Source organism: Hyla sarda, chromosome 1 (genome assembly GCF_029499605.1).
Source record: "Hyla sarda isolate aHylSar1 chromosome 1, aHylSar1.hap1, whole genome shotgun sequence".
NCBI classification, from domain to species: domain Eukaryota; kingdom Metazoa; phylum Chordata; class Amphibia; order Anura; family Hylidae; genus Hyla; species Hyla sarda.
In genome coordinates this window covers 106888769-106914085 of record NC_079189.1, presented here as the reverse complement: position 1 = coordinate 106914085, position 25317 = coordinate 106888769, and the positions used below count along the sequence as shown (strand labels likewise).

General features: G+C 42.0%; 1 protein-coding gene across 1 annotated transcript in view; it reads right to left on the bottom strand.

Annotated features, from left to right (window-relative positions):
* Positions 1-392: 392 nt before the first annotated feature.
* The window catches only part of MTNR1A (melatonin receptor 1A), a 233903-nt gene continuing 208978 nt past the window's right edge, over positions 393-25317 (bottom strand). Inside the window, exon 2 of the mRNA XM_056559361.1 lies at positions 393-1735. Coding sequence (XP_056415336.1) covers positions 867-1735 — 869 coding nt within the window. The 3' untranslated portion in view covers positions 393-866. The remainder of the gene's footprint in view (positions 1736-25317) is intronic.

The following is a 25317-nucleotide window of genomic DNA, read 5'->3' as shown; positions in this document are numbered from 1 at the left end:
GTTAAATAGAGTACTGACATAATATCTGTAATTGAGCATCTTGGCTTCAGGAGGTTGCTCATTTACATAAAATGGAGGAACTCTTTGCAGACTCCCGTCGCAAAGTAGAGAAACAGGAGAGCATCTGGTATCCATGGCTGGAATTTCTTCCCTCCTCTGACTTCCGAGACCTCCACCTTCCAATATCTCCTAGCTAGTGATCTCAGTTAGGGTATTCCAGGCTCTTGCTCCTATACTGCCATGTCCATGCTTTGTATGATTTTCATGGTTTTTATGCTTCCCGTGAGTGTTCTGATCCCATGCTGTTGTTCTTTTCCCCCTTTTCCCCCCTGCCCCTGCCCTATGTTCTGTTGTTCCCCTGTAACCCCTCCCCCCTCTTTTCCTTCCATTCTAGCTTCTTTTTCTTTCTTTTTTTTTCCCTTGCTTTTTTCTTTTCTTTCTTTTTTCTCTCTCCTTCCTTCACCTTTGTAGGACCACTCTTCTTGTCTCATACTACTGAGTGCTTCATGTGATTCTCCATCATCCTTCCTATCCGAGTTATGCCTTATACATTACATGTTCTCCTCTGACGGTGTTGTTCCACTTTATACTATTATTATTACAATGACTTGCCTTAGTGTTGTACCACTTTTATTGAAAAATTAAAATTTCTACTTCAGAAAAAATATCTGTAATTGTGGCCCTGGGCTTAGTTGACCTCAAAGTGATCTATTCAAAAAAGTTGGAAAGTAAGTATTACTTTGCAAACTAGCTAAACACCATTATAGCACAGGTAGGTAGGTGTATGGTGTAATTTACTCAGAACACTTAATATTTGTAAATGGAGTTCCCATTTAATAATATTTCTGTACTCGCACAATCCAAGTTTAAACCGAGTCAACCTTAACTTGATTATTGTTAGTTAACATTGGTGATGGTTTGCTTTTAATCTTCTCCACTTCATCATTCGAACTTTCTTGAAAGAATATCCTTGCAGTACAAATGGAGATGATAATCCTCTTGTATTCCCTCCTGAAGTTTTGGTTCAGGAGGCCATATATAATAGCATTAAGGCAACTGTTGAAATATGCCATGTAATAACTGCCAACAAATAACCATTCTGGGATTCTAGGTAGAATTGTGTCCGGGTTCACAGCAACAGCCAAGCCTATAAAGTTCAATGGAGCCCAACAGACTGCGAATAAGACAAATACCACAAACATTGTCAAAAAATTTCTGAAGTCATGAGGTTTCAGTTTGGGCTTGTTATCTGGTTTTACCCTTCGTCTTACTTGAATCACCAAGATCCATATACGTAAGTAGCAAAATGTTACGATAGTTATTGGGAGAATAAAATGGAAAAACACCACTGCTATGGTGTATGCTGAACTAACAGACTGCGAGAATGTACAGGAGTAGATCCGAGCATCGTATTGTAATGATCCAACAAATAAATTTGGCACAATGGCAATAAATGTTAGCACCCAAATCAGAATCACATAGAACAATGAATTTTTGTCACTGTACAACTTGTCATATTTGAGGCTATGACAAATATAGCAATAGCGGTTGATTGCGACCCCAGCAATGTTAAATATTGATCCTATGACACTAATTCCCATCAAGAATCCACTTATTTGGCAATGAAGGTATCCAAGATTCCACCCTTTTCGAAATATTGATGTCACTACCAAGGGATATGGGTAAATGGCCACCACCAAGTCTGCCACAGCCAGGCTCACGACAAATATATTTCCTGCAAAATGAAGAACACATAATTTAGTGTACATATCAATTTAAGGTTTTGTGTATCACATTTAATCACGTAAAATCACATATGCATAATGTCATCTCTCTGGATTTATTTTGCTCATATTCTGCTATAATAAAAACTTTCATAATTGACAGTATTTAAGAAAATAACAATTCTTAACCTTTATGTGTGACTTTGTTCTCACTTTCTTAACCCCTTAAGGACCAAGCATTTTTCCATTTTTGCACTTTTGTTTTTTCCTCCACCGATCAGACAGTGTAGAGCCCAGTAGGGAGCCTCCCGCTGTCCTCTAAGCTATTCTGGATGCCGCGATTTCACCGCGGCAATCCCGAACAGCTCCGCTGAGCTAGCCAGTGACTTCTCCGGTTTTAGACGCTGCCATCAACTTTGATCACGGCGTCTGGACATCAGCCCGATCAGCGATGTCCGGTATTAGCCGTACGTCCCAGCTGATAGCAATCGGGACCCCACAGATGCAAAGCGCGCCCAGCTTCTGAGCTCCCTTCACAGATCGGGAGCCTGTCACGGACGTAAATATACTTCCGTGGTTGTTAAGGGGTTAAACAGCTTTCAAGTAGATGTTGGCTTTCTAGCATTTTTACTGAAGAGAAGAAGAAGCCAAATGCTCCACCCATTGCATATTTCTGACACTTAAAACACTGCTGTGGAATTTCTTTAAAGAGACAGGGGACACAAAATTTTTACTTTACATAATTTAAATAAGAATCATTTTAAATTTAAATTATGTACATTATTTTAATCATAATTTAAATAAGAATCATTCTTTTCATTAGTTTAAAGGGGTCTTCCTGCAAATTCTTTATTTGCTCATTATGCCCAGGATGCTGCACTTAAAATAATACACTTTAACTAACCTCCTGCCACTCCTCCAGTGTCTCTGGTATACTACTTTGGTCCCCTATGTGGTCTTCTTCCTGCTTTTGGGCCATGGCACGTCACACTACAGCTCAGCTAACCTCCGGCGCAGTGTTATTTATTGGGATCAGGCATGAGGCAAAAAAAAAAGGGCAATACATCACACTGCCACTTAGCCTATCATCAGCCAAGACAGGACATTCCTGCAGCTGGCAGGAGATGGGAGAGTGATACCAGCAGCATCAAGGGAGCATCAGCGGGTGTATGAAAGATTATTTTAATTGCGTCAGCCCAGACATAATAATAAAAAATAAAAAAAATAGCTGGAAAACCCCATTAAGTAGATCCTCAGTTGATGGCTAAGCAAAGTGCTCATAGAAAATCCCAGGTCTAAAATCAGTTTTCTGTTTAGTCATTGGCTTAGCCTACTGTCCTATCCATTCTTACTGCACCTCCACCACAACCCTACTAATAATTTAGCTCACAACGCTTAAACTAACATTAAATTAAACCAGCAGTGAGGAAAAAAACTGAGAATAATTGGACAGATATACTAGGAAATAAAGGTCCCCATACACTTTAGTCAAGTGTTGTCATAACCGATATTTGGAGGATTCGGCTGACTGTCTAATTTGTAGGTTAAAGGAAAGAAGATAGGGCAATTTGAATTTCAACTGCCTGATCCTTTTGGCTCCCGAGAGATAAGTTGCCTCCATAGCATCCTAGCAGGAGTTAACCCCTCCTCACTTGTTTAACAACACATCAACAAATGTGCAGCCCACAGCTATTAAACGTGTATGGGCAGAGAGGCTACGAAGGAGGGGCTGGAGTAGACAAGTCCAATAAAGTTCATTAGATGGGAACATAAAAGTTATTTTCATTATTTATATTAGGACCATGAGTGTTTATGATTACCAATGTCTGATTCTTTAATTATTTATTCCACCATTACAATGCAAGTTTATGTGCACAGTGAGTACCGATAAAAGCAGAAAAACAACTATATCACAATTGTGACACAACTTAAACAAAAACCATTTTAACTTCACATAGCCTTAACAGAATGACAGGATCTCTCCTCAAAGATAGATACAGAATTGTGCAGAGAATGGAGCTCTGGATGACCTCCCCTGCATTACTCTAACACCCTATTGTTTGGAATATATGTTGTGTAATGTTCAATTTTCTCTGTGGTGGTTCTCCAAAGGGGTTGAACACTTACCACCAGGATTTACTAACAGAATACAACTGATGATTGGTAGACCTAGCCGGTGGATGATTTGTGGTCTGCTTATAGTTAAGGGACCCCTTTAAGATTCCTTGACAAAAATATATTACATTCTTAAGAGCTACTTAAGAGTATTTAGTGTAGTCCAGCCTATTGATTCATTTGTCTGTACACAGTCCAAGGTTATACAGAACAGTTGGTATGTGTATTATATGTATATTATATGTATATTATATGTATTATAGTGTATTATATGTAATATTAATAATAGAAGGGACACATTTGGGGTACCATCAAATCATTTGTAGGCTACAAGTTATATCTTTGTTTATGTCTCTTGATAGTTTTAGATTAGTGTTGAGCGGCATAGGCCATATTCGAATTCGCGATATTTCGCAAATATATGGACGAATATTCGTCATATATTCGCTAAATTCGCATATTCGTAATATTCTTGGTCTATTTTCGCATATGCGAAAATGCGCACATGCGGAAATTAGCATATACAAAAATTAGCATAAGCGAAAATTCGTATATGCGGAAATTAGCATATGTAAATTTTCGCATATGCGGAAATTGGCATGCCAGTCTCACACAGTAGTATTAGAGCCTTCTTTACACCACATGTGATGTGTACTGTGAAAAAAAAACTATATTCGTAATTACGAATATATAGTGCTATATTCGCGAAATTCGCGAATAAAATTTGCATTGCGAATATTCGCGAGCAACACTATTTCAGATGTCTTGTAAAATATGCATGTTCTTTCCTAATATTATTAAATATGTATTACCCCAGACATCATTAGCACTAAACAACTGTAAGTAACTGTCCAAAGTTTTTTTTAATTATTACAGTTTGTACTATTCTACTTTTTAGTTTTTAATATATATTTCAAAAGTATTCTGTCTGAACCCATTTAAAAGAGATTTCATAATAAAATTACATAGGAATGCATTTCAAACTTTAATAAAGAAATGTAAGATGTAAAAAAATGCAAAGCACTTAAAGCTGCTTTGGGGACCAATATGTGCACTGTAGCAGATTGGAGTTCTGATTTGCTTTTATTGTATGGTGCTATACTGCATGTTATATTCATTATAACTATCATTACTGGGCTAAGAGTATGGGACAAACATTCACAGATCTGTAGAATAACCAGCTATGCATAAATGATAATGCACCGTACTGGGAGAGCCATGACTTGTGTTAAAATACTACTACTTATGCAACTTTTTAATTGATAACTGTTTTCCCATGGTCTTTCGTGCTACAGTGCATTTACAAAGTGCAAAAGTTGTTATGATACAATATCTTGCTAATGCATTGTTTGAAATATTTATTAGAGTTAGATGTGCCATGATTTTATAATATTGCTGTGCTGTTTTCTGTAAGCCTCTACAGTGGTAAAAGTCACAGCATTTCCTCTAAAATGTACAGTATACCTCCATGTCACACCAACCAAGTCTCACATAAAGGAAAAGTACTGTTGAAAAATGATCAATAGTTTAATGCTTTTCTAAACTATAAAAATGGATACATAGATTATCCTTAGGATAGACCAATATTATATTGGTGGGTGACCAACTTCCAGCATGCCTTCTGATTAGCTGGTAGTTTACAGTGCTGCAGCGTCTTCAATATTTTTAAAGCCTGCAGGCTGGTTTGTGCTCACAATATTGTTGTACTTTGCAACACGCAGTATCTTGTACCTAGGATATACCATCAATTTACATAAAAAAAAATGGTAAAAGCTTTGACATATTTTTTTTTTTTTACTTTTGGTGTTTTCTGGTGGTTTTTTTTCTCCTGATTTTCTATTTTGCTAGGAATTAAAAATCAGCGCTCATCGCATTATCATCACAGACAGGTTTACAATGAAATGTAACACCCTCTCTTTTTGTTCACACCATTGACAATAGATGATTGTTCAAACTCACCACCTATCAAACTCCTGCACTGTGGCCATTGACATATCACAGAACATACCTAGAAAATTCTCCTATAGATGTTAGACATATGTTTACTATTAACTGTTGTTATCAATGCTGCAGCACAAGCAGGGGGTCTGAACTCTAAATCATAAACAGAAAACAATAATAATCTGACAGTAAAAAGAGAATAGAAAAATAAACAAATTAGGCAAAATAAGAATAGTTAAAAGTTGTCTCATAAACCCAACTTTGTCACATTCTATATTGACAAACATGGTCAGATTTGAATCTAGAATGCCAGTGTTGCAAGCCATCAATTCTAATCCCGGTATTGCTCTATAAGAGGAGAAAAACAAAGCAACGTGAGTTGCACTCACCGACTTGTTAGCAATGAATGAACTATGCTGAACTAAAATAAAGGAAAACTTCTGCACACAAGTCAGTGACTACCACTTGTTTTCTTTACCTTGGATTACATTGATCTGGACTGTCTTCCTTAAGTGGTATTCTGGAATTTTTCATGCACAGGATCATCACCCTTAAGTACCGTAGTGAAAGTCTTTTTATTTTACTGATGTCTCTGACCTTTCCTAGCATTCAATGCAACAATAGATGGGGGAGATTAATCAAAACATGTCCAAAGAAAAAGTTGCTCAGTTGCCCATGGCAACCAATCAGATTGCTTCTTTCATTTTGCAGAGGCCTTGTTAAAAATGAAAAAAGCGATCTGATTGGTTGCTATGGGTAACTCAGAAACTTTTCCTCTGGACAAGTTTTTAAATCTCTCCCAATATGTCATAAGTCACATGGTCTCCAGGAGACGTGGCTATGCTGCAGTGACTGAGTGGATAGCAGGGTGAAAGGGATGTAAAGAATAAATGCTATCTACCATCCCACTTCAGCATAACCCTGTCCCCTGGTGACCATGTGACTTATAACTTATTGTCTCTGGCCACATGGCTAAGGCTGCAAATGTAAGAGCTACTCTATTATAGTGATTATTCATTCTAGCTAATAAAATGGACAAGGAGACCCCCTCTGTATTGTCTACATACCTTTAAGGACATATGAGCAGATGTTGACAAATCAAGACAATCCCTTTAATCACAGCTAGATTTCTTTCTCTTTTACAATGTATCAGATCAGAATCTTTGCCATGCGTGAAGTAAAGCCTAGGTAAACCCCTCCAATATACAGTCACAGCTGTAAATGTTGGCATCCCTGAAATTTTTCAAGAAAATTAAGTATTTCTCACAAAAAAGGATTGCAGTAACACATATTTTGCTATACACGTTTAATCCCTTTGTGTGTATTGGAACTAAACAATAAAAGGGAGGAAAAAAAGCAAATTGGACATAATGCCACACCACACTCCAAAAATGGCCTGGACAAAATTATTGGCACCCTTAACTTAATATTTGGTTGCACAAGCTTTGGAAAAAATGATTGAAATCAGTCGCTTTTTATAATCATCAATAAGCTTCTTACACCTCTCAGCCGGAATGTTGGACCACTTTTCCTTTGCAAACTGCTCCAGGTCTCTCTTATTGGAAGGGTGCATTTTCCCAACAGCAATTTTAAGATCTCTCCACAGGTGTTCAATGAGATTTAGATCTGGACTCATTGCTTGCCACTTCAGAACTCTCCAGCGCTTTGTTGCCATCTACTTCTGGGTGCTTTGGGATCACTGTTTTGCTGGAAGACCAAAGATCTCGGATGCAAACCCAGCTTTCTGACACTGGACTGTACAGTGCGACCCAAAATCCATTGGTAATCCTCAGATTTCATGATGCCTTGCACACATTGAAGGCAGCCAGTGCCAGAGGCAGCAAAACCACCCCAAAACATCATTGAACCTCCACCTTATTTCACTGTAGGTACTGTGTTCTTTTCTTTGTAGGCCTGATTCCATTTTTGGTAAACAGTAGAATGATGTGCTTTACCAAAAAGCTCTATCTTGGTCTCATCTGTTCACAAGACATTTTCCCAGAAGGATTTTGGCTTACTCAAGTTCATTTTGGCAAAATGTAGTCTTGCTTTTTTATGTCTCTGTGTCAGCAGTGGGGTTCTACTGGGTCTCCTACCATAGTGTTTCATTTCATTTAAATGTTGATGGATAGTTCACGCTGACACTGATGCTCCCTGGGCCTGCAGAACAGCTTGAATATCTTTGGAACTTGTTTGGGGCTGTTTATCCACCATCCGGACTATCCTGCATTGACACCTTTCATCAATTTTTCTCTTTCGTTCACGCCCAGGGAGATTATCTACAGTGCCATGGCTTGCAAACTTCTTGATAATGTTGCACACTGTGGACAAAGGCAAATCTAGATCTCTGGAGATGGACTTGTAACCTTGAGATTGTTGATATTTTTCCACAATTTTGGCTCTCAAGTCTTCAGACAGTTCTATTCTCCTCTTTCTGTTGCCCATGCTTAGTGTGGCACACACAGACACACAATGCAAAGACTAAGTGAACGTCTCTCCTTTTTATCTGCTTTCAGGTGTGATTTTTATATTACACACACCTGTTACTTGTCCTAGGCGAGTTAAAAGTAGCATCACATGCTTGAACGATCTTATTTTTCCACAATTTTGAAAGGGTGCCAATAATTTTGTCCAGACCATTTTTGGAGTTTGGTATGACATTATGTGAAGTATGCTTTTTTTCCTCCAATTTTTGGTTTAGTTCTAATACACTCAAAGGGAATAAACCTGCAATCCTTTTCTGTGAGAAATACTTAATTTTCTAGAAAGATTTCAGGTGTGCCAACATTTACGGCCATGACTGTATGTTTGTAGAACTTTCCTCTAAAATGTACTGTATACCTCTAAAGGCAGAAAAAAGTAAGATGTGATCAGGGTTGAAAAATGTAAAAAAGAACAAATAGTTTCTAAAGTATATTTTTATAAAGTTATTTGCACTTGTAATAACTGATATATTTTTGTTTGGTTGGAGTTTATCTCACAGAACATGCAGAAAACTGGGAGATTAAGGTTTTATAATATCTTGCCTGTAAGTGATTTGTCACTGTTGTGTCGATTTACAGATATGAGACAAGGAGAGATGATCCTTCTATGAATCACTAAGCTTTAACATTGACAGACTATAACCTAATGCATCCTCACTCTGCACCTTTCTTTTTTATATAGATTTAATTTGAAGTAAAAGTCAAGTCATCTTTGAGCCCTACACCATAATTGCACAGTAAATATAAATAGACTAAAAGGTGATTTCAACAGCGTAAAGGAGAAACAATGACAGAGAAGACACTTTTGGTGTAAATAAAATAAAGGGGCACTCCATTTAATCAAAAAAGTATCCCCTATCTAAGGGTTAGGGGATAAATTGCTAATCGTGAGAGGTACGATTGCTGGGACCCCCCATTATCTGCTGTTTTGGGCCCCGGGTCTCACTTCTTCATGCAAGGTCTGTTGCTTCTTGCCAGTGTGCCCCCCCCCCCTCTCCCCTTGGTGATGCTCCAGTGCTGAAAAAAAGTGACAATCCTCTCAGCCAGTGATTGGCAGAGCAAGCAGTCACTTTTGTTCAGCACCGTTTAGAGCCACTGTCCCTCCACCCCATCCTACTGCTTCAAAAGTTGTCCAGTGAAGGATAACCATTAAGCCAATGACACTGCCAAGTGCCTACTGCCCAAGTGCCTACAACAGGCATGTGAGTCTCAGAGCTAGAACATTGAGCAATAGAAGAAAGTAGCCTGGTCTGATGAACCACGCCATAATGGGGACAACTGGGTGCATGGAAGTCTCTGACTTGGGAAAGAGATATAACTAGCTGCACTAAATAGTGCAATGTATTATGTTTAAGATTGTTCTTCAGAAATAATAAAAACGTCAATAAAAATCCTTTATGCATCCTACAGAGAGATATAAGAGACACAATAATGATGACTTCTCCTTTAAAAAAAACACAGGGTGAATACTGTAGACAGCATATATAGCCTAATAACCTGCAGTCTCTTCTTGTCCATTTTACCTTTTTTTCAGGTAATTTTTTGATAATATATCAGAAAATGGTATTCAATTGACACTCCAGGACATGAACAGAGCTAAATGCTTTTTTAGGCTGAGACGCTATATCACAGCTTACTAAGAGATTCTGAACTTCAGCTGAAATGGATGATCTGGACACTTTTCATAATAACACTATGATAGCGCTATAATCGCCATACAATCCCTTAAAGCAGTAGCACTATATCTGCCCATTATTTATTTTGTATATGGCATTTTTGGCATTTTTGCTCTTCAGGCTTTATTTGTAATTTTCACTTTTCCTTCAACTGATGAACAGAGCCTATTATCTATAGTGTATGCTAGGGATGAGCGAATTGAATCTGACAAATCCAAATTCCTTACGAATTTCAGGAAAAATTAGATTCATAACAAATTCGAGTATCGCTGCAATTCGATTAAAATGAATCGCTTCAATAAACTCCATTTAGTGCGTTCCAGGCTCCAGGGCATCTAAAATTGTGTATCCACATGTGAGGACATGGGGCAAGGAACTCTGGGAAGGCGAGAAGGCAGGTAGACGGGATGACCCTGAATCACATGCAGCATGCAGCCTATCAGCATCCAGCCACCCCTGTGATGTCACAGCCCATCTTGCAGTCAGCCATTCCAGTGTTTTATTTCAAAGAGAGTGTTTCATTGCAGGGAGAGAGAGAGCAGTGTGTGTGTTGCACAGGAAACAGCTTGACAGTAGCGATTCAGCACAAGCCCAAATCACTGTAGAAAAGCACTGACAGGGAAGGACAGACTAGATGGGCCAAATGGTTGTTATCTGCCGACACATTATATGTTTCTATGGGGAGAAAGAGAGAAATTACACTTTTGGGTGTAATACACAGTGACTCTACTGCTGCAGTGGGGTATACAGCAACTCTAATGCTTATAGGGTCCAGTTAGGGTGAGCACTCAAAGCCATTGTTCCCTGTTATTAGTGCCTAATAATACTGTACTGGGCTCTACTACACAGCGATTCTGTACTGCTGCAGTTGGGTGTACAACAACTCTAAAGCTAACAGGGGCCAGTTAGGCTGAGCACGAAAATCCATTGTCACCTGCTATTAGTGCATAATAATACTGTACTGGGCTCTACTACACATTGATTCTGTACTGCTGCAGTTGTGTGTACAGCAACTCTAAAGCTTATAGGGTCAGTTAAGCTGAGCATTAAAAGCCATTGTCACCTGCTATTAGTGCCTAATAATAATACTGTACTGGACTCTACTACACAGTTATTCTGTACTGCTGCAGTTCGGTGTACAAAAACTCTAAAGCTAACAGGGGCCAGTTAGGGTGAGCACAAAAAGCCATAGTCACCTGATTATAGTGCCTAATACAGGTTGCGAAGTAGAGCATATTTTCCTCTCATAAGTGTAACCTGTGTGTACATAGGTGGTGTACGTTTTTTTTCCTGTAAAACTAATTTGGGCCTAATTACTGTGAAAGGCCAGCCAAAGCTACACACTTGTTTATGTAGCCTTATACAGTTTGCAGTGGAGCCCATAGTCTTCCTCTCTTAAGTTTAAACTGAACGTACACCTACGTGGTGTCATTTATATATTTTCCTGTAAAACTAATTTGGGCCTAGTTACTTTGAAAGGCCAGCCAAAGCTACACACTTGTTTCTGTAGCCTTAAACAGTTTGTAGAGGAGCGTCTAGTCCTTCTCCTCCTCTCATAAGTGTAAACTACACATACACCTATGTGGTGTCCTTTATATTTTTCCTGTTAAACTAATTTGGGCCTAGTTACTGTGAAAGGCCAAACAAAGCTACACACTTGTTTCTGTAGTCTAATACATTATTAAGCATAGTGGAATGCATTGTCCTCCTATCATAAGTGTAACATATACGCACTCAGCTGGTGTTTAAGTATGTCAGGCAGAGGCCAAATCCATCAGGCACAGGCAGAGGTCACAGCAGAGTAGGGGTGTGTGGCAGCCGGAGTCGCAGCGAGAGGTCTGAGCTCCCGGTGTCAGCTAGCAGTCGTGTCTCGACCAGCAGCCCAGCAGCCATGATTGATTGGTTCACTCGGTCATCCACTTCATCCCAAGGGACATCCGACGCCCCCCAGTCAACAGTCGGTGGGTTCCTCAGACTCAACCCTCTGTTGACATGGCCCTCATGCTGCTGCTGCCACCTCCAGGCTCCCTCATTGTGCCTCCATATGGTCTCCTCATGCTGATGCTGCCACCTCCAGGCTCTGTCATTGTGCCGCCATATAGTCTCCTCATGCTGATGCTGCCACCACCAGGCTCTGTCATTGTGCTGCCATATGGTCTCCTCATGCCGATACTGTCTGCCACCTCCAGGCTCTCCCAATGTGCTGCTGTATATATATATATATATATATATATATATATATATATATATATTATTATTATTTTTTTTTATTGGTATAAAATGTCTTCTTTTACATCTTACATCTGCTTAGTTTTTTTGCTGACCTGACATGAATCCGCCTCCCCCCAGTGCAGCCAGACAATCAAGATTGAACTGTTTGCAGAGAGATAAAGTAATGTCAGAATGACATATGGTGAGAAGTACAATGTTAATAATTGCTTAGCACTTAGGAGAAAAAGGGTGGCTTGACCCACATGTGTATATTGATGCCATTGGAGTCCCAAGGGGGGTCCCAGATGAGTTTAGGGCTAGAGACCAAGTAAAAGCAGGATTTGAATCGTTCCTACTACCCCTAGTCCCCATAAATAAGAATGTAGACAGGATTAATTATATCTATTACAATCAACAAAGATTTGTAAAGTTATCAATAGAAGGCTTCAAAGGACAGGCTGAACAGCTTAGCACAACATCTACCATGACGTTTCAAAATAGGATGGCCTTAGATATGATCTTAGCTGAAAAAGGAGGGGTATGTAAAATGTTTGGGGATACCTGTTGTACATACATCCCAGATAACACAGAACCCAACGGTAAAGTAACCATAGCCATAAAAAAAAAAAAGTTAGAAAGCCTTTCATTGAAACTTAAAAGAAATTCTGGAGTATCAGACCCCTGGGACCAATATTTTAAAGAAATGGGGGGGGGGGAGTTTGGCAAAAAAAAATTGATTCAGGGGGGCGTGGCTAGACACGCTGCGGGAAGGAAGCATGGAGTGAGAGCTCTCGACGGACCTAACTGAAAACGGGCTGTTCTAAAGGTTATGGGCGGCAGATCTCGGGCCAAAAGAAAGAAGAAGCTTGCTGCACCCTCTGTGCCCCCTTCTGATGGCATAGCCCGCTATTTCACCCCCCTGCTTGCCGAGGGACCGGACCTGATTGCGGCGCGGCCTCCTGGAGCCCAGCAGTTGCAGCGTGTGACGGAGAGAGGAAAGAAAGCTTCCTCCACACCATTAGCGGTGCGGATCCCCGCTGAGACAGAAGTCTGCGCTGCCCGTAGACCTCCGGACGCAGCCGACACCGTGCAGGACGCCATCTCCGGACCTGCTGAAGCGACGTGCGCGCCTCTGCAAGTAAGTGCCACGGTCTATACCCAGCCCCGGAGCGCGGCTGACTCACAGACCCTGCAGCTCCCCGTACCTGCTGCGTCACAGCCCCAGGCCACGGCTCCGGCCGGCAACGCGCCGAGTACAGCTCCTCACCTGCAGAGACTTATAAGTCAGAAAGGGGCTCCCACTCCACCTGCCCCCACACCCCAAGCCGTGCAGACATCAGCGACTTGTAGTCCACCTGTGCCCAGCCACCAGATTAAACTGCAGACAGAGACTGAAACATTGACTGTGCCTCTCCCTCTATCTATCCCACAGCCAGGATCTCTCTCCCCACCAGCCATCGTGCACCAGCCAGTGGAAACCTCAGTACCCCTCGTTTTATCTGCTCCTAAAAGCTGTCTGACCCCACAGTCAGTGACTTTGATCCCTCCTGCTCCTGGACATCAGTTACCACCCCAATCTGTGCCTCCCGTCTCACACACAGAGTCCATAAGTGTCATGGCGTCCACTGTTGCTGTTAGAGGTGATAAAATGAATACACAGTCTGCAAGCCCCATGGTACCCCTGCTACCACCTGACTCTACGCCGATTGCTCCAAGTGAGCCTTTGTCTATGGATACCACATCTGCATCTTCTGCACAACCTATCTGATCTGTCAGATAGTAGTTGAAACATTGCCTACACAAGAGGGTGACTGGCAGCTTGTTAAAAAGAAACAGAAAGCGAATAAGCTTCCACGTGTTACTCCTGGAGGTGAGCCGACCAAATTATCTTTACCCTCTATAAACTCAGAAAAGGTCCCTGGTCCCCCCGCCCGTGATGTCACTGACTGGGCTAATGATGGACTCTCTGACGGCTCTACCTCTAGTAGGGATTCTCAAGACTTTTCTGCAGATAGGGATGCCCCTGAGTATTGGGGTAAAAGCCCTCCCGCAAAGAAAAAGCTCTTTAAAACCCCCATGAATATACGATGGAGTAGACGCCGCTCCCTTGACCATTCCTCCTCTGAGGACTCTTACACTCCAACCGAGGATGTCCCCCAGAGTCCTGCGGCCTCTAACACAAACTTCAACTCTATTGACGAAACACATAAGCTGACTCCACCTGCTCCTGCCTTTTCCCTTACTCCTGAGATAGTGATTTCGACCTTGCGGGGTCATCCTGAACTACAGGCCCTCCTGACACTGATACCTAATAAAGCTGACTTAACCACCTTAGCCACAGACCTCAAATTGGCCTGGAGCCAAAACCTTGATCCGAGTACCGTCACGCAAATGCCACCCTCTATTACAGCCTATACTTACTGTATGTCACACCTTGCTGATTTTTGATACTACCTGCTCTTCTTACAGCCTTTGTCTGTATGCTTACTACATCCTCACTTCATGAGCACTGTGCTCTTCATATGTTACATGCCTGTCTATGCTGTTAACACATTCTATATATTATTCCTGACTGTGGTTATCTACCTACATTCCTTACGCCCATAGCCCACTGATTACACATGTTCACTTCATTTGATTGTTGTTACTGTTATACTTAGCCTGTACCATTATTGCTTCCCCCCGCTCTGTAGGAGTGAAGCTCTGTTCTGTTGCCACCAGGTCCTAAGTTTGGTCCCTTTATGCTGGCCTGCCTGGCTTGTCTACTACGTTACCCCACTAGCATGTTCTTCGGACTGGCTCCGTTGTTACTTCTGACCCTTATGGTCTACTCTTCTAGTCCCCCCGCTCTGTAGGAGTGAAGCTCTGTTCTGTTGCCACCAGGTCCTAAGTTTGGTCCCTTTATGCTGGCCTGCCTGGCTTGTCTACTACGTTACCCCACTAGCATGTTCTTCGGACTGGCTCCGTTGTTACTTCTGACCCTTATGGTCTACTCTTCTAGTCCCTCCGCCTCTGTGCCTGTGCAGAGGCTCTCCTTTCTTTGTCTCTTTCCGCATTCCGGTCTTGTCTTCCCCTGCTCATTTGTACTATATTCTATATGCAGATTTGAAACCTCGGACACCTCCTTGCCTTGCAGACCGGACCCTCCACCTGTCTATCTGCAGAACGGTGAGTTTTGGCAATCACACACTATCTTTAATGGCGGTTGATCTTCTCATTACTACCCTTAACGTTAAGGGTTTCAACACCACTGAAAAGCGCGCTCAGACACTTTACTCTTTGCACAAACAAAAATCCCATATTGTAGCACTACAGGAGACACACTTTAAGGAAGGACATCTCCCTGTTCTACCCACAAGACACTACTACAAATGGCTGCATAGTGTTAACCCTGAGTCTAGGTCCAAGGGCGTGTCCTTAGCCTTTCACAAATCTCTCCCCATCACTATACAATCTACTCTGATCGACAAGGACGCTAGATTTGTCTTTGCCAACTGCCTCCTAGCAGGACGTCATCTGACGGTGGCTTCCATATACGCTCCGAATCACAACCAAATCTCCTTCTTGATGAGGACTTTCGAGAAACTCTCTTCCTTTGCCACCGGCCAGATCCTCCTGTGCGGAGACTTCAATCTCCCCCTCTTCCCTCAAGCAGACACCTCGACATGACGTTCATATATCTCACATTGTAAACTTAGGGCCCTTAGACATAAACTATAAATACTACAATTAACAGATGCTTGGAGAGCCTTCCACCTGCAAGGCGGCGATTATACTTTTTTCTCCCACCCCAGACAATCCTACAGTAGAATAGACTACATTTTTTGCTCACACTCTCTACTCCCCTCCTTTAGTAAAATAGTGATTGGGGTTGTCTCCATGTCCGACCACGCTCCAGTTCAGGGTATGTTTACTCTCCCGACCTTGGCCAAGCCCCATGCTACTTGGAAACTCAACTAAACTTTACTCTCTGATGCTCTCTGCGTTCAGGAGTTGAAATCGACTATCCCCCTGTTTATCCGAGATCACTCAACAGATCCGTCTTCACCACTGATTCAGTGGGAAGCGCTGAAGTGTGTCTTAAGAGGTGTTTTGATGAAGCATGGGGCTAGGTTGAAGAGGGAAGCCTTGGCTAAACTAGCGTCACTGTACCAAGATCTTCACTCGCTAGAGACACTTCCCAAACATCATCTGCAAGATTCGACTTACCGAGAACTCATAAGGGTCAGGAGTGAACTCTTAGAGTTGCTCAATAAAAAGCACTGCCACTATAGACAATTGACGGGCAAGCTCTTTTACGAATGGAGTAACAAATCAGGGAGACTATTAGCGAGGGCTCTTAGGGCTAAACGATCAAGCCTTTTTGTCCCTTCTATTCAACCCCGTGCGGGTGCCCCCACCCACCTCACGTCGGAAATATTGGAGACTTTCCGGAAATACTATACAGACCTATGTAATCTTCCTAAGCCATCTGCACTCATTCCCCACACCGATACCCAGCCCTCATTAAAAGCCTACTTAGACGAAACAGCACTGCCCACTCTCACTGCCGACTCTATCTTGGACTTGGAGGCTCCGTTCTCCCCTGAGGAGCTTCACTATCAGCTCTACCTGCTGGCAAATGCCCAGGCCCGGACGGCTATACCGCCAAATTTTACAAGTCTCTCAGGGATGATCTGACCCCCACTCTCCTGCAGACTTTCAACAACGTCTCATCTTCCTCCTCGATTCCCCCGGCCTTCCTCGAAGCCTATATCACGGTCATCCCAAAAGACGGAAAGGATCCGCTGCAGTGCTCTAGCTACCGGACCATTTTGCTCCTCAATACTGATACGAAGCTTTTCGCAAAACTACTAGCGAATAGTCTAGCGCCCTTTATGGACGCCCTTATCCACCCGGACCAGGTGGGCTTCATCTGTGGTAGAGAGGCGAGAGATAACACCTTACGGGCTTTCACTACAGTTCACTTCGCACGACAGCGAAATACTCCTTTGTTCTTGCTCTCTCTAGACGCGGAGAAGGCCTTTGACCGGGTGGACTGGGAGTTCCTGAAATCGACATTTAGACAAATTGGCCTGGGTCCTTTAATGCTCTCCAGAATCCTGGCGTTCTATTCATCCCCTCAGGCTAGAATCAGAATAAATGGTCTGCTGTCGGCCCCGTTTCGCATTCGCAACGGTAAGAGTCAAGGATGCCCCTTATCTCCACTCCTCTACGTTCTCTGTATGGAGCACTTGCTCAATGCCATACGCTCGAACCCCGATATCAGGGGCCTCTCCTTGCCATCGTACGGCTGCAAATGTTCGGCGTTTGCTGATGACGTCCTTCTATTCCTTTCCTCCACGATTACTACCCTTCCTTCACTCCTTTCCACAATAAGACGATACTCGGACTTTAGTAACTATAAACTAAACCCATCCAAGAGCGAAGCTTTGAACTTCACACTATCCTCCCACCTAGTCACCCACATCTTGAACACCTATCCCTTCAAATGGCAGAAAACTTCATTGAAATATCTTGGTGTCCTTGTCCCTAGTGATTTAGCGAACACCTTCCAATTTAATTTCCCCCCTCTGCTCCAAACCCTGAGATCTGATCTGACTAAATGGGACAAAAAAGACTTCTCATGGATAGGCAGAGTGAATATATTTAAGATGAACGTCTTCCCCCGCCTACTTTATCTGTTCGCTTGTATTTCTTGCCATATCCCCCGCATATTCTTTAAAGCCCTCTCCACTATGCAGTCAGAGTTTGTATGGAATAGGAAACATCCCCGATTAGCGAGGTCTGTCTTATATAGACACAGGAGAGAAGGTGGCCTCACACTGCCAGACTGTCTTTCATACTACACAGCGGTCATTTTGGCAAGAATACTTGACTGCTTTCACAGTCGGTCCACTAAACAATGGGTCATTTTTGAGAACATTATAAGTGGCATAGACGTTAGGTCTATCTTATGGACCAGAAATCCGCTTGCTCTCTCGCGTCTATTAGATCATCTCCCCCCGGTGACACTGTCCATATTGAGAGCACACCAGACCTACTTTAGAAACACTCCTCATTACTCCCCTGATGGTCCCTTAATGCCCCTATTCGGCAACGTGTCCTTCCCCCCAGCACTCGCATCCAATGCCTTCTTGACACATAAAAAATCAGATCATACGCTATTCACTTCCCTCCTACAGCCCACTGGCCTGAAATCCCTATCGGAAATCCTAGGCGAAACACTACCTTCTGTCTTGCACAGATTCCAATATAACCAACTGACTCACTTTTATAATGCCAATAAAACCTCCCTACGTCTTCACAGGCAATTGACCCCATTCGAATCGCTCTGTTCGACTTCGGCTCCTGTCTCGCATGCGATTGGAAGACTCTATGCTCTGATCTTGGGAGAGAACTCTGTCACCCCCCTGCCGTATCGTGCAGCATGGGAGAGGGAACTGCAATGTGCCATTCCGGATGAGGACTAGTCCCGGGCCCTGCTTTCATGCCACAAATCTAGTATTTCTTGCAAAATGCAGGAAACTATTTATAAGATTCTCACAAGGTGGTAAAGAGTGCCGTCGCTTTTGGCGCACATGTACCCGCAAGTTTCTGATGCATGCTGGAGGTGCGGATGCTCGAAGGGACAATGTCACATATCTGGGCTACGTGCCCGACCTTACGTACGTTTTGGATGCAGGTACTGGCCACTATAAACAGACTGACTTCCCTTTCTATCGACATAGACCCACTACCTCTCCTTCTTTCCATCTTTCCATATTCCCTCGCTCCCACGCGTCGACCACTTTAGCCCACCATTAACTTGTGGCTGCTAGGACAGTGATACCACGCTTCTGGAAGTCCACACACACCCCAAAGTACTCCTCCTGGCTGAAGGAAGTAACCTACATTAATAAGATGGGAGAGCTCCGGGCAGATTCTGTTCGGCAGCTGGATAAATATTATGCGATTTGGACACCTTGGCTATCCTATGTAGCATCACAAGAGTTCACTAGAGACAATTTAGTACTGGCCGCGCACGCGCTAAATCCCCCTCATTCAACACCGTACTCGCTCACCAACAATTGAAGTTCACTGTTTGGACAGGTGGGGTGGTCCCGTCCGATGAGGTAAGACTCTGACCTGCTGTACGCTTCCCCTATCACTTTCCCCCCTTCTCCCCCTCCTACCCCTCCCTTTCTCTTCCTTCTTTCCTTTTCTCTCCCTCTTCTTTTCTCACTTTTCCGCCTATTGCTATTTCTCTTATGCCTCTTTCATCTTTTATCTCTCTCGACTCGATGTCTCACTGTTAGTTATTGTATTGGATCCTCTGTTGCTGTTGTCGGATTACTGCTTGGCAATGTGCCCGGCTAGACAATTATTGATCCTATTCTCTGGAGTTTTGACAATGCATGAGACTTAGTTTATTATACTGGTTAGCCTCATTGGGGGTCCTGACCGTCTTACATATTTTTTGTCGTATTGACTCCTTCCACCTGACCAGTGTTGACGCTTCTAGTATTGTATTGTTTATTGTTTATTACCTGTACTGTTGTAAACTTTAAATAAACCTTTAATTTGAAAAAAAAAATGTTGATTCAAACAGGAATGACAATTCTAACAATTCTTGTTATCCTTGCATTCATCATCTGTTGTGTGCTGCCACGCCTGAAGAGGATGTGTGAAAATGACAAGGACAATTTCCATGATGACTAACCTCGACTATGAAGAATACCATGATGGACAAAATTCCCCATTACAGAAATTCCCGAACGCAGAATCATTGTATATGTAAGGGACAGCATCTGAAAATCTATGTACAAAGTCTGTGGCAAGGGGGGGGGGGAGTCATGGAATAGCCATGACACATCTAATGTACAGCAAGAAGAAAAAGAGTTGGAGAAATACATAGGACAGATGAGATAGGACTACATGTTAGGGAAATAATGTAAAATAGCCATTTAAGGGGGGGGGGGGGAATTGTAACGGATTTAATACATATAATCATATATATATATATATATATATATATATATATATATATATTATTTTTTTTATTTATTTATTTTTTTTTAATTTAGTTTTTTGGTTTAAAATGTCTTCTTTTACATCTTACATCTGCTTAGTTTTTTGCTCAATATTAGCTGACCTGACAGAAATCTGCCCCCCCCCCCCCCCCAGTACAGCCTGACAATCAAGATTCAACTGTTTGCAGAGAGATAAAGTAATGCCAGAATGACATTTGGGAAGAAGTACAAGTCAACTTGCGCATGACAAAATTATGTTCACGTACACACACACACACGTCACTAATAATAATCAATAATGTGGGTGGTAATTTATGTTGATTCTGAAGTCTATATAAGCTGTGAATATGCTGTAATAAAGTTTGAGGAAGAACTTTACCCTGAACAGATTCTGTCAGTGCGTGTTATTCACTATGATACATGCATAAACTCTAATAATAATAGTTGATTTGGACGGGAACAGATAACCACTAGGTCTCTGAAGGAAAGAGTCCCACTTCACTGCAATATAGTCTCCTCATGCTGATACTGCCACCTCCAGGCTCTCTCATTGTGCTGCCATATGGTCTCCTCATGCTGCTGCCGCCACCTCCAGGCTCTGTCATTGTGCCGCCATATGGTCTACTCATGCTGTTGGCACATTCAATTAAACCTGTAAAATTTTAATCTATGTAAAATCTTCAATTAAAATTTTACAAAATATCTTTAATCTTTTCAATTTTGAGGCCCTATGGTCTCGTTGGGCTGCTGCCACCTCTAGGCTCTGTCATTATACCATCATGTGACTCCTTGTTATATTGGGTTTTGTGGTTATACAGTATTAGTTCAAAGTAAACGCTTCGGGCACCCGGGCCATTAAACTTGTGAATCTATTCAAAATCTTCAATTTAAATAAAAAATAAATCTATGTAATCTTTTCAAGACTGAGGCCCTATGGTCGTTGACATCATATATTACCTGTGGAATTACCACAAGAATCCAATGAAAAATGTTGGAGCGATAACAATAAACCATAACTGACTAAATTAAACATTCTCATTTTCGCACTTTCACAGTCCGGGGGGCGCTGCGAGGCAGGTGCTGGAACAGGTGGTTGGGTGGTAGGGGTCTTCCAAAAAGGATTTAAAAAAATTAAAATAAATTAAAATTAAATTAAATTAGAATTACATAAAAAAAAATCTGATTAATCTCTTCGATTGTGGCGCCATATGGTCTCCCGACCCTGCTACCACATCCAGACGCTCTGCAGCAGTGATTCTAATAGCGATGCCTGTAATCTGCATGACATACTGAATAACAGTATAATTTCACTAAGACAGCAAACTCCCTATGCGTGTTACAACACGGCAAAGTGTTCTACACCCCTATTGAGGCTCTCTGTAGCCCAGAAATAGCCGTTTTTAATAAACTCGGACCGAACCAAATTTTTCGGGAAATTCAGCGAATCGGCCAAATCAAACTTTGCAAAAATTCGCTCTAGTGTCTGCCATACACTGTATACACAGAATAGGGGAGCCTGTGTGTCTGTATGCACAGGGTTAAAATCACCAGGAGTATGGAAGCCATGAAAAGACAGTAATGAGCAGCCTAGACCGTGAATACAGACCTGGGGTGAGATCTTTCACTTACACAGTAGTCTCTTTGCCATCCCTCTCTCTTTTTCTCTCTCTTTCTGCACTGTCTACAGCAGGCATAGGCAACCTTCTGCACTGCAGATGTTTTGGACTACATCTCCCATGATGCTTTTGCAGCATTTTGGCTGTATGAGCATCATGGGAGATGTAGTACAAAACATCTGCAGTGCTGAAGGTTGCCAATGCCTGGTCTACATATTCTGTGTCCCTCTAGGCACTTCCCTGCAGAAACATTTTTGTCTGATAAGGTAAATTACAATTTTTTTTGCCTTTTCTTGCATTGATCTATGAATCAACAGTGCCTATTTAAGTAAAATCAGCAAAATATATATAATACAAAAAAAAATATGCAAGATTTATTGTTTCATTATGTATTTGATATATAGCTTCATTCTTATGTCAGCAAGATCTTATAGCAGCAATGTTTTTCTTGTAATACATGAATATCTTTTCTAATGGATGCCATTACCTCCTTACTTATCGGCAGCAATAAGTAATATAAGCATGTAAACAGCTCTAAGTAATTAGATTGACTCAATGAAAATATTTATTAGTCTTCACAGTAAGGGGCAGGAGTGACTGGCATGACAATATAAATGTTTAAATACATCTTCATTCATGCGCTGGCAACATAGATATATCTTTTTTTTTTGTAGCTCTTGGGAGTGGAATGACCCAGAAAAAGAGAAATCTGTTCTTCATAATGTCTTGAACAGACAATCTTACAGTGAAATTGTTTTTTTTTTTTTTTTTGCTTTAGAATGCACATTCAAAAATACAGAAATGCCTCAATAAAATGTTTGCTTAGAATAATAATAAAAAAAAATCTATATACAGTATGTTCCTCATATGGGGACCATTTATTGAATGGAATATACAGGGTGGGCCATTTATATGGATACACCTTAATAAAATGGGAATGGTTGGTGATATTAACTTGCTGTTTGTGGCACATTAGTATGTGTGAGGGGGGAAACTTTTCAAGATGGGTGGTGATCATGGCGGCCATTTTGAAGTCCGCCATTTTGAATCCAACTTTTGTTTTTTCAATAGGAAGAGGGTCATGTGACACATCAAACTTATTTGGAATTTCACAAGAAAAACAATGATATGCTTGGTTTTAAGGTAACTTTATTCTTTCATGAGTTATTTACAAGTTTCTGACGACTAATAAAATGTGTTCAATGTGCTGCCCATTGTGTTGGATTGTCAATGCAACCCTCTTCTCCTACTCTTCACACACTGATAGCAACACCGCAAGGAGAAATGCTAGCACAGGCTTCCACTATCTGTAGTTGCAGGTGCTGCAGAATGGGCAAAACAAAAATTGGAAAAGGACCCTCAGTTTACGCAGAAGATTTTGTTCAGTGATGAGGCAAACTGTTATGTGAATGGTGAAGTTAACAAACAAAACCACCGCTATTGGTCTGACACTAACCCACATTGGATAGATCCCTCCAAGACTGTTGGAACACAAAAATTTATGGTATGGTGTGGTATATGGGGTACAAAGATAGTGGGGCCATTCTTCATCAATGAAAACCTCAAGGCCACTGGATATGCGAAATTGCCACATGATGATGTGTTTCCCTCTTTATGCACTGAAGCTGGCACATTCCCTGAGTTTCTCCAGCAAGATGGTGCACCACCACATTATGGGTGTCAGGTCCGAGCATTCCTAGATGAACAGTTTCCTGGAAAGTGGATTGGTTGTCGTGGGCCAGTTGAATGATCCCCAAGGTCTCCCGATCTGACCCCCTTAGACTTTTATCTTTGGGGTCATCTGAAGGCAATTGTCTATGTTGTGAAGATACGAGATGTGCAGCACCTGAAACTACGGATACTGGAAGCCTGTGCTAGCATTTCTCCTGCGGTGTTGCTATCAGTGTGTGAAGAGTGGGAGAAGAGGGTTGCATTGACAATCCAACACAATGGGCAGCACATTGAACACATTTATAAGTGGTCAGAAACTTGTAAATATCTCATGAAAGAATAAAGTTACATTAAAACCAAGCACAGCATCCCTCATTGGCTGCATTAAGTCTTACTATGGGTAATGTCCTTTGAGTAAAAAATGGTTCATATGGCAAATATGAAGCATTAACTGGTGTTTTAACTAAACTCCAAAAATCTCTGTGTGAACTCTAAAAGTTTTCATGCACAGAGTAGAGCAATAAGCACTGAACCTCTAAGGCAGTGCACAGAAACTGTATGGCTCCATAGCATGAAGCTGCCATTTGCTGATGTACAGGCTGATGCAGAGTAGATGCTTAATGTACTACAGTAGGCCTCTTGTTATGGTGAAAGAAACAGGCAACAAAGCAATAACCATAATAGTTTAAACCAGTTTCTTCATCAAATGCTGTGGTGATGGTGCTTAAAGGGGTACTCCACTGGCCAGCATTTGGAACATTTAGTTCCGAACCCTGTGTGTACGTTGTGGGGGTCGGCCACGCCCCCTTGCGATGTCACGCCAAACCCCCTCAATGCAAGTCTATGGGAGGGAGTGTGACGGCCGTGGATGACTCCCGCAGCGCGCACAGCATTGGGGACTAAATGTACCAAATGCCGGCCATTGGAGTGCCCCTTTAATGCAGTGTAGGGCCCCATTCCATGTTTGCTATGGTTCCCTTTGCTTACTCATTATACATAAATGACATACATGTGCATAGTGGAAATCCCTATACACAGTAACTTGGTAATATGCATATAAAAATTATAAGGAATATAGTTTAAATGGAATAATGGCACCATATAGAAGTTATACAGAGTTATATATATTAATTATTAAGCAACAAATTAAAGGGGTACTCCCCTGGAAAACTATTTTTTTTAATCAACTGGTGCCAGAAAGTTAAACAGATTTGTAAATTGCTTCTATTAAAAAATCTTAATCCTTCCTGTACTTTTTAAGGGCTGTATACTACAGAGGAAATGTTTATCTTTTTAGATTTCTCTTATGTCACGACCACAGTGCTCTCTGCTGACCTCTGCTGTCCATTTTAGGAATTTAGCATTTGCAGTGATTTCGGGTCATACGGGACAACGGTGACCAGGTGACCCGGAAAATAAGGGGGATCGGTGGTGTCCAAGAAACCCCCGGTCCCACTGAAGGGATACGAGTTAGGTGGCAGGGGTGCCACCCCTCCTATCCCTGCTATTGGTCAGTCAGAAGGGACCGACCAATAGCCAATCAGGGGCGGGGGGGTTAAAGTTGGGTTCCCCCGCTCTGCCCCCCCCCCCCCCACTGTTGTCCGGGCAGAGCAGGGGAACCATCAGTAACTGGCGCCGGAGATCACTTACCATCAGAGGCGGCGCCAGAGGGGGGAAGCCGGTGAGTTGCCTAGCAACATCTGGAGGGTTACAGTATGAGACTACTATACAGTGGTCTCTAAACTGTAGCCCTACAGATGTTGCTAAACTACAACTCCCAGCATGCCCAGACAGCTGTTTACTGTTTGGGCATGCTGGGATTTGTAGTTTTGCAACAGCTGGAGGGCTACAGTTTGAAAATCACTGTT